General features: G+C 36.8%; 1 protein-coding gene across 3 annotated transcripts; it reads left to right on the plus strand.

The window, feature by feature from the left end:
• The first annotated feature begins 206 nt into the window (after positions 1-206).
• LOC109172286 (trafficking protein particle complex II-specific subunit 120 homolog) lies at positions 207-9,755 on the plus strand. 3 transcript variants are annotated; one of them, XM_019321451.1, is made up of 10 exons: positions 207-798; positions 1,463-1,669; positions 1,815-1,997; positions 2,243-2,352; positions 4,406-4,465; positions 4,995-5,283; positions 5,729-6,021; positions 6,128-7,008; positions 7,792-8,712; positions 9,244-9,755. In XM_019321451.1, exons 1-10 carry the CDS (start codon positions 388-390, stop codon positions 9,462-9,464), a joined length of 3,576 nt encoding a protein of 1,191 aa, XP_019176996.1. In that variant the 5' UTR covers positions 207-387; the 3' UTR covers positions 9,465-9,755. The 3 variants fall into 3 exon arrangements, with proteins under 3 accessions (XP_019176996.1, XP_019176997.1, XP_019176998.1); XM_019321452.1 differs by having other exon boundaries at positions 208-798; positions 4,998-5,283; positions 9,244-9,633; XM_019321453.1 differs by having other exon boundaries at positions 712-798; positions 1,437-1,669; positions 9,244-9,633.
• Positions 9,756-10,441: the final 686 nt, after the last annotated feature.

Below are 10,441 nucleotides of genomic sequence, written 5' to 3' on the forward strand. Positions count from 1 at the left end.
ACATACCTCAATTTTAACCAAACACAGGAATCTAACATTCCCAGTAATCTAATATTCCCAGCAATCTAACATTCCCTAAGGTAATCTGACATTCCGTGAACCAAACGACCCCTTAATGGCTTAATTGCTATTCCCAAATAGTTCAGTTAGCTATTTGTACATTTTTCCATTTATTTTTAACGAAATATACGATGTCCGGAAGTCCCTATTATTCTCAGGCAAGTCCAATACTTGGTTAGTTAGCAAAAAACAATTGGATCCGCATCTGCAAGTCTGTAACTGCAATGTTCACTCCGCGATCTACGGGCTAAGCGGTTTCATCTCCCTTTCCACCACCGTCTGCCGCCTTGCTACGGCCGCCGTCCACCGATTTCCGACTCACTAATAATGGAGCCGGATGTGAGCATCGAGACGAGCTGCATGATCCGTGTGGCGGTGCTCCCAATCGGGTCAATTCCGATCCCGCTCTTCCGAGATTACACCTCCATGCTGGTCCGCCACCACACTGTATCGCTCTCCTCCATCAGCTCCTTCTACACGGAGCACCAGAAGTCTCCCTTCTCTCACCAGCCTTGGGATTCCGGCAGCCTTCGGTTCAAGTTCATGGCCGGCGGCTCTCCTGCTAGCCCTTGGGAGGACTTCCAGTCCAATCGTAAGATCCTCGCGGTCCTTGGCATTTGCCACTGCCCTTCGTCTCCTGATCTCAATTCCGTCGCCGAGCAATTTAACGTTTCCTGTAAGGGTTACTCGTCTTCACTAGTTCAACGCTGTTTCGCCTTCTGCCCCGGAGATTCTCAGGTTCTAATGCTTATCCTATATTTTCGTCTCCCTTTTCTGGTAGTCACAGTCTATATATGATCGAAATATCTGATTGCATTTTGTTTACGGGCTTGCTAAAAATTTCCATTCTCTTTGTGCCCTATTTTTGTGTCTGGTGTAAACGGTGTTTCTTTAGTGGTGAACTGCTGGTGATAAATCATTTAGGTATTTGAAATGTTAAAATGCATTTACTGGGACGAGGTGTACACTGTACAGTAGACTTCTGTGATGAATTTTCTTCTGATATAGTTGCACAACTATGATCTATTAGTGGCTTAAGGGAATGTTAAGCTTTGAATTGTTGGGCTTCCACTACTAGTAATTCTCAGATGACTCTATTTGTCAAGGGATAGAAGAGAACTATATGCATGATGACCATTCAAAATTCTAATCATTCTCTATATGGTTTTAGCCTTTAATTTTTATTTGTCAAAGAAGATGGCTAGATTATTATATACTCCTATTATGATGAATAGTCATCGTAGAATAGGCAATTCGCTTCTTCAGTGCTCAAAATATTACACTTTTTCAAATATAATTTGAAGTGATGTTCACCAATGCACTGTTTAATGTTCTTTTCAAAAGATTCTCGTTTTGGGTTGCCCCTTGCTAAGTAGATTGCTTTAATACACATTGATGGCAGCTAGAGGATGATGCTTACAAAGGCAGCAACATAGTTTTGTTTCCACCAGCAGATAGACTGACTCAGGAGTTCCACTTGCAAACTATGATGCAAGATATTGCTGCCTCACTGTTGATGGAATTTGAAAAATGGGTTCTTCAAGCGGAATCTGGTGGAACTATTCTGAAGACTCCTTTAGATTCTCAAGCTAGTCTCAGCTCAGAGGAGGTTTATATTTTAGGTGTTCCAAGTATTTGTTTGTGCATTACTTTCTTCCTTGGTCTCCCCAGTCCCTACTTTTTTTTTTGTTTTTTTTTTTGTTTGTTTAATAGTGAATTTTAACTTGTTATTTTGTTTGGTGTAACTTATATAGGTTATAAAGGCAAAGAAACGAAGACTTGGCAGGGCACAAAAAACTATTGGAGATTACTGTTTGTTGGCAGGATCACCTGTTGATGCCAATGCCCATTATTCCACTGCACTTGAACTTGCTAGGTTGACAGGGGACTTCTTCTGGTATGCTGGTGCGATGGAGGGGAGTGTGTGTGCATTGCTTGTAAGTAAGAATGAATCAGGATTCTATATCTGTATAGTTATACTGTGTGCTTTCCATGTGATTCATTACGGCTGATATTATTATTACATCTTGATTATGCTCATTTGTAAAATTGTAATAATTGCATTGCATAACGCCTTCAGCTTGCTGGTGCCTTATTATCAAGCATTTGTTTCTTTTCTTTGCTTATAATCTTTTTCTGTATACTGATTTTTTTTTTTTTTTTTCTGTATTTTAATTATTAGCTAGATCGTATGGGCCAGAGAGATCCTGTACTAGAGGAGGAGGTCAAGTATCGTTACAATAGTGTCATTTTGCATTACAGAAAATCATTTATACAAGACAATGCTCAGAGGTAGTTTCCATCACTTGGCCTTTTATTTTTATAATTAGCATGAATGAAGTTGTTATGGAATGAGAAGGTACTTTGTTTTCACTGCACTGTGTGCTCTTTTTTATTTTTTATTTATTTTTTAAATATTGGGATTGTTAATAAATAAATGTGTTTTGCTTCTAGTTGGTGTGGAATAGGACTTGTATGAATCTCTGTTGTTTCTATGTCTATGTTGGTAATCTTGCACATGGTTCAATTTGTTTGTCAATGGTCAATCATAGTAAGGAGAATTTTTTTTTTTTGTAATAGAGTGATCAGATAATGTTTTAGACTTTTAGCTCAATGGATGGATATTTTAGTTGGTTATCCTGCTATGAGAGGGATAATTTGAATAAGGAAGAGATCTTATTGTTAGTGGCTTTCTTTCTGTTATCAATGAATGATAAAATGTAGGAAGCCTTGAACAGAAGACACTGAGATGATATTATCTCCATATAATTACACTGGGTGCAGAAAAAATGAAAAGGATTGTAATTGAGACAGCAGAAGAGCTATAGAACATAGAATTTGGCTTCAAGAAAATGGAATGGAGTTAGGTTAGAAATATTTTTGCAAAATTAGGAAGAAATCTTATTATAAAGAAGATAAGAGCCATACCCTGGTTGGGTACTGGAAGTCTGGGAGCTTGATAATCCAACATCATTTGCTGAACACTTTCGGACCTTATTAGATGGTGCTTGATGAGTGTAAAGTGTTTATGATTTTATGCACTGAATAATGGGGGATGGACATTCATTTGCCATTGCTTTGCTTTGCTTAAAGCCTTAAAGCTTTCAGAACATAAAAGCTACGGGGTTGGGTAAATTGTCATATTTAATTGACATCATTCATCATTGTTTAACACAAAACACAGATTGTTTCTTTAAATGAAGACCACTGAAGTCTAGAAGCTAAGAGATTGGCTGGATACCTCCCTTGAACACTTACAGGGGTAGTGGTGGCTTTTGTTTTGTTTTGTTTTGTTTTATTTTTTTGTTTTTTGTTTTTTGTTTTTTTTTTTTTGTTTTGTTTTTCTTTTGAAGCAGGATGCATACTAATTCTTTAATCATGTGGCTGATTGCAGATGCTTTGTTGTTTAAATTTGTTTCTGCACTTATTCTTGACATGCTTTTACTTGACTGACCATGAAATGACTTTGTGTAGGCGTGTAGCAAATCACGACTGCTAAAACAACTCAGTTTTAAGATTCTAAAAAAAGAGTTGGTGCTGTAGCTTTTAATAAGACACATTGAAATACTTTTGTGGGATAGGAATCCAGGCTAGGAGAAATAGTTCTGTAGTAGCTATTTTTCCTACAGTGCTTTCAAATATCAATTGATGGTGTAGAGTACACTTAAGAATTAAGATTTAAGATGTACTTTGGGTTGGAATATGGATTTTCATTTAAATTCATAGTAATAGCTCTCACTATATCCTTAATATAGAATATTACTGAGGTCTTATATGTGGATTCTGAATCATTCTGCAGTCTGCATGAAGGAAGAAAGCTTCCATACAGTTCAATTCACGTACCTAATACTCTATAATTATTAGTAATTGTAAATAGTAATTTGATAATTACTTTACCTTCCCTGATCTTAGTTTATTTTCTGATATTAGTAAATTGTAACTTATTTTTGAGCCTTTATTTTTCCATGGCTTAGTAATGCACTTTTTCCTGAAGATTTTCTCTTGAGATTGTCAACGTTTTAGGTGACATTAGATTGTGTTTTATGCTTTTAAAAAGGTTCACTTGATTTTGGAAATAAGCAGAAAGGAATCCTTCCTGGACAATAATATGGTGTAATAAGTTTGCTTATCTCATAAGGTGCAGTTACTTTTGTTTTGTTTTGCTTCTTTTTTTTTTTTTTTTTTGGGAGGGGCGTCTTTTTGTTTTTTTTTTTTTTCTTGTTTTTTTTTTTTTTTTTTTTTAAATCTCTTAAAGTTACTTCAATCTGATCCTTGTTACTATTCTGTTTAGTATAAGTGTATAGCATACAAGAGCTATAACCTTTTACTATTATCTTATGTGCAGAGTTTCACCCTTAAGCTTTGAGCTTGAGGCTACATTAAAATTAGCAAGATATCTATGCAGGTATTTTTTTTTTTCCTATTTAAATTAGTTATGATGCTCAAAATTAGCCTGTGCTTTTATTGTTTACTGGTTCTTCCTGCCTTCCACTCTTGCAATCATGTTTTACCATAGAGAGTTTACTTTGATGGTATTAAAAATGGAGTGTATTTAATTAGAAATTTAGAATAGGGATAAGTGGTCAGAACTACACGATTTGAATTGTAGAATACTAGAATATGCTGAAGAAGTGAATTTTTTCTAAGTTTAGAATATTTTGACCGTTTCAGTACATGATAGATATTAAATTGTTGATGACATAAACAAAATTTAGTCGAGTTTTGAGAGTTTTGCACCATTTATGTTCATATTATTTTATCATTCATTTTATTAGCACCATTGTGTTGTTAGATTGTTTTGTCTTTATTTTATCGAATTTGTAATGATAAATCTCATTTGAACTTGTTACTAAGCACCCTTCCATTTTCTGACACTATACTAAGTTTTCTTTGTGTGCACTTTTTACTCTTCTAAATTTACTCCATTGCTGTAGCAGGCGGGAGCTAGCTAAGGAAGTGGTTGAGTTGTTGACAACTGCTGCTGATGGAGCAAAATCTTTAATTGATGCTAGTGACAGATTGGTTTTATACATTGAAATAGCTCGTCTGTTTGGTACACTTGGTTATCACCGAAAGGCTGCCTTCTTCTCAAGGCAGGTGGCTCAGCTATACTTGCAACAAGAGAATAGATTAGCTGCTACAAGTGCCATGCAAGTATTGGCCATGACCACAAAGGCATACCGTGTTCAAAGTAGAGCTTCTAGTGAACATTCTATTTGTCAGGTGATCTGAATATGACTCTCCTATTTCTCACTATCAGAATACCAGACATCATTTTGGCTTTGAACTAATATTAGTCTCTTGATTTGTTGGTACTTCTACCATAATTATCTTTTTGTATCTAAGTGACAGCACTTGGTTTTTATTTTATGTTGTGATAGTTTTTCTTGTAGATGGTGTGCAGTGGAGTTGTTGACTTGACTTATGTTCTCCTTCCATTTATGATAGTATTGGGTTTGGGTAAATTGAATAAAAAATTGGGTTTGGCTAGTAAAAGATAGGGAGTGTGTGGAAGAGAAGATATCTATATAATGATCGGTTGGCATTTGGCTGAATGAAGTTTATTTGGATTTCTTGGTCCTAAACTGCCCTGTCATTTTAAATTGCTCCCAAATCAACAGTAGGATATTCTTATAACGCCGTATTTCAAATCTCAATTTTCTTAAAGGCAATTGGACCTGCTCATGTTGATGGAGGGAAAATGCATCACAACTGGATAGTCTCACTCTTTGAATCTCAATGGAGTACACTTCAGATGGTTGTGCTTAGGGAAATACTTTTATCTTCTGTCCGTGCGGGAGATCCTCTTGCTGCATGGAGTGCAGCAGCACGCCTTCTTAGATCTTATTATCCTTTGATTACCCCAGCTGGGCAAAATGGCTTGGCAAGTGCCCTTTCAAATTCATCAGAGAGGCTTCCTTCAGGAACTCGTTGTGCTGATCCTGCCTTACCTTTCATAAGGTGTCTGCCACTAGGAACATATTATTGCCTCTGGTTTTCATGACATTGTGTCTGTGTGTGTTTCCTTAAGTCCTAACTATTGTTTCTTCTATAAAATGATTCCCAGGTTGCATTCATTTCCACTACATTCCTCACAACTGGCCATAGTAAAGCGCAATCCTTCTAGAGAAGATTGGTGGGCAGGATCCGCTCCATCAGGACCTTTTATTTATACACCATTCAGCAAAGGGGAGTCAACTCAAAGTAGTAAACAGGAGCTGATCTGGGTTGTTGGCGAACCAGTGCGGGTCCTGGTGGAGTTGGCAAATCCTTGTGGTTTTGACTTGATGGTTGACAGTATATACTTATCAGTGAATTCTGAAAATTTTGATGCTTTCCCTGTTAGTGTTAATCTTCCTCCTAATTCATCGAAGGTTATTACATTATCTGGAATCCCTACTAAAATGGGATCAGTGACAATTCCCGGATGCATTGTTCATTGTTTTGGTGTTATCACTGAACATTTTTTCAAGGAAGTTGATAATCTGCTTCTTGGGGCAGCACAAGGACTGGTATTGTCTGACCCTTTCCGCTGCTGTGGTTCACAAAAGTTGAAAAACATATCTGTTCCGAGTATTTCAGTGGTCCCTCCACTGCCATTGTTGGTGTCACGTGTTGCTGGAACTGATGGTGCTATTATCCTATATGAAGGTGAGATTCGGGAAGTACAGATTACTTTGGCAAATGCAGGCACAGTTCCAGTTGAGCAGGCCCACATTTCATTATCAGGGAAGAACCAAGATTCAGTTATATCAATCGCTTATGAAACCTTGAAGTCTAACCTTCCTCTTAAGCCTGGTGCAGAGGTGAGGATACCTGTCACTTTAAAAGCTTGGCAGCTTGGTATAACGGATCCTGATACTACTTCTCCCAACAAGAGTGTTTCCTCAAACACTGGGAGGCAAGTCAAGGATGGAAGCAGCCCAATGTTGCTGATCCACTATGCAGGTAATCACAAGTGCATTACCATGTCATGACTCATGAGCAGTTTCATTTATTGTGAAATGGAGATGAATTGAATTACATTAGTAATCCATCTGTTTAGTGGTATGGCATCTTCTCTTTCGTTGTACGGCACCCTGTTCTTTCATGCAGCATTTTTTTTTTTTTTTTCAATTTTATGTGAGGGATACTTCTTGATTTTGAATAGTTTTATGAAGCTATTTTCTGTTACATCACTATTTAGCACTGAAAGTGATTATTTTTGATAGGTCATAATGATACTAAGATAATCCATATATTTTTTGTGCGAGGCTTTTTATGCAGTTCATCCTTTTTTTTTTTTTTTTTTTTTTTTTTTTTTTTTTTTTTTTTTTTTTAATCTTTTAAATGAACATTGGGGAAAAAAGTCTTCTTGAAATTTATGTCTTGTAGTCTAAATGCTTATTTTGTCCTCTAGTTTATGATAATTCATGGTAGACTCAATTTTTTCCTCATAAAGAAAGTATATATATATATATATATATATATGTATGTATGTATGTATTTATTTATTTATATTTATATTTATATCTGTTACCTCTAACTTCAGCTCAGATCCTTGTGACTACCACAGTATTTCATGTTATTTCTCTCCTTTAATGAATGCCCTGTGGTTCCTTCTAATTGAGGTGAAGATGGGAGATTCATGTGTAAATTTCTTTTTTAACAAGCTCATTCTTTCTTCTTAAGACAACTAGTGTATTTCTTCATACTGTATGTCTGTATGCAATAATGAGTATATCTTGCCAGGCCCATTGACGATGCCTGGGGAGCCACCAGTAGATGGTTCTGTTCCTCCTCCTGGAAGGCGGCTGGCTATTCCCTTGAACATCTGTGTCACACCATGCCTCTCTTTTGTGAAGGCTCGTTTGCTCTCAATGGAGATTCCTGCTTATGTTGGTGAAAATCTTCCAAAACTAAAAACTGAGGATTCTATTGAAGAAGCCACCTGTACTGAAAGACAGGCTGATAAGTTTATGAAAATTGACCCTTACAGGGGTAGTTGGGGGCTGCGTTTTCTTGAGCTGGAGTTATCTAATCCAACAGATGTTGTGTTTGAGATTGGAGTGTCTGTTCAACTTGAGAACTCTTCCAATGAGGATAGTCCTGAATATAAGTATCCTAGAACCAGGGTTGACAGGGATTACACTGCCAGAGTGCTAATACCTTTGGAACACTTCAAATTACCTGTTCTTGATGGTTCTTTCCTTGTTAAGGACTCCTCAATGAATGGGACCACCAACAAAAGTTCAAGCTTCTCGGAGAAAAACAGCAAAGCTGAACTTAATGCTTGTATCAAGAATCTGATTTCTCGGATTAAAGTCAGGTGGCAATCTGGACGGAATAGCTCAGGAGAACTAAATATCAAGGATGCAATACAGGCTGCTTTACAGTCATCTGTGATGGATGTACTGCTACCAGATCCACTAACCTTTGGATTTTCTCTCGCAAAAAATGGTTCACCGGAAATTGATGTGCCCAAGGAATTTGACATGCAAAATAATTCCCTTGCATGTAAAAGTTCCGTTATTGCGCATGAGATGACACCAATGGAAGTCCTTGTACGGAATAATACAAAAGAAACTATTAAATTAAGTCTTAGCATCACATGTCGAGACGTAGCTGGTGAAAACTGTGTGGAAGGCGACAAGACAACTGTGTTATGGGCAGGTGCTATTCTAAAACATTTTTAATTTTTTCTGTGGTTGGAATGGATTACTAATTTACCCATAAAGTTGAGAAAAGTTGCTGTAACTCTCTTGGCATAGCTTTGTCTTACTCCTAATGTTTCTCTTTGAACTAGCATTCTCAAAATGTTTTCCAAACTAAGGAAGCTAAAAGGATGTTTGCACCAAAATGAAGAATCCTGCAATATGAAAGATTTCTTGTTTTCTTTTCTTTTTCCTCTTTGGTTAGAAGAATGTAGATAGATGAGGTGGCAACAATTTTTATTTTTATTTTTTTAATCATATATTCTCACTACTTTAAACAGAAAAATAGTAAATTCTTTAGCAAGGTTCTAGTAGCTGCCAATTTCCTCCCCCCTGCATTATGGTTGTTGGTATATTACTGATTTCAAGTGTATAAGCAATTAATTTTCTTTAGATAGATGGCTTCAGTTATATTGGTTCAGTAATGACATCTTTTGCCTTGTATTTACTTTTCATATTTATTAACACGATTTTTCGTGGTATGTGTTAGGTGTTTTGAATGGTATTGCCATGGAGGTGCCCCCGCTCCAGGAAATCAAGCATTTCTTCTCCATGTATTTCCTGGTTCCAGGTGAGTATACGCTATTAGCTGCTGCTGCAATTGATGATGCTAATGAAATTCTCAGGGCCCGAGCAAGAGCAAGCTCAAGCGATGAGTCAATCTTTTGTCGTGGCCCGCCATTTCACATCAGAGTCAATGGGACTCTCTGATTGTTGAGAGTTTTGTTTGTCCAATCTCTCTATTCTGAGCCATCCATAGTTATACCGGGCCTGGATTTCTTCCTAATTTGTTGTAAAGGAGTGCTCTATTGATACAACTCCAAATAATGTTGGATTAAAATTGTGGATTAACATTTGTAATGCATATTGAAGAACACTATTATTTTTCCCACTTGCCTGGATTTTTCACTAGTGTTTATTGTTACCAGTTCCTATAGGGTTGACGGGGTGTGCACAAGTATGTGAAGTTTCAGTTCATTGAATATATCGATAAGTTTTGGTCAATCATTTTTTAACTGAAATATTTTTGTTTGGTTAATGGTTAAATTTTTTTAGAAATTTCGTTGAATCAGTTAGGGTCCGTTTGGAAAGCAGGAAAATGACTTCTGGAAAATGTTTTCTGGAAAATGAGTCATTTTCTGGAAAACATTTTCCTTTCCAGTGTTTGGTTGCATTCTGGAAAACTGTTTTTGTGTGTTTGGTTCATTTTCTGGAAAATGAGTAGAATTGTATAATTAAACATTTTAATTATTTTATTTAGAATATTACAACATGTATAATATATAATAATATAATAATATAATAATATAATAATAAAAAAAATAACGAATAGTATATCAAAAATATTATGGGTGGTGGTGGTGGTGGTGGTGTAGTGGTAGTGGTGTTATTTGTTATATAATAATAATAATAATAATAATAATAATAATAATAATAATAATAATAATAATAACAACTGGTGGTGGTATGACGGTGGTGGCAATGGTGGCGGTGGTTGCGGTGGTATGGTGGTGGTGGTTGCGGTGGTATAGTCGTGGTGATGGCGGCGGCGGTGGTGTGGTGGTGGTTGCGGTGGTATGGTGGTGGTGGCGGCGGCGGTGGTGTGGTGGTGGCGACGGTGGTTACGGTGGTGGCGGCGACGGTGGTTGCGGTGGTATGGTAGCGGTGGTTGCGGTGGTATAGTGGTG

This window comes from Ipomoea nil, unplaced genomic scaffold (genome assembly GCF_001879475.1).
Source record: "Ipomoea nil cultivar Tokyo-kokei standard unplaced genomic scaffold, Asagao_1.1 scaffold0415, whole genome shotgun sequence".
In the NCBI taxonomy this organism is placed as follows: Eukaryota; Viridiplantae; Streptophyta; class Magnoliopsida; order Solanales; family Convolvulaceae; genus Ipomoea; species Ipomoea nil.

Excerpts from the sequence above, each read along its gene's own strand:
- LOC109172286 (XM_019321451.1), top strand. The coding sequence starts at position 388 with ATGGAGCCGGATGTGAGCATCGAGACGAGCTGCATGATCCGTGTGGCG. Across the intron at positions 799-1,462 it reads TCTGCCCCGGAGATTCTCAG|CTAGAGGATGATGCTTACAA; the intron begins GTTCTAATGCTT and ends CATTGATGGCAG. Across the intron at positions 8,713-9,243 it reads GACAACTGTGTTATGGGCAG|GTGTTTTGAATGGTATTGCC; the intron begins GTGCTATTCTAA and ends GGTATGTGTTAG.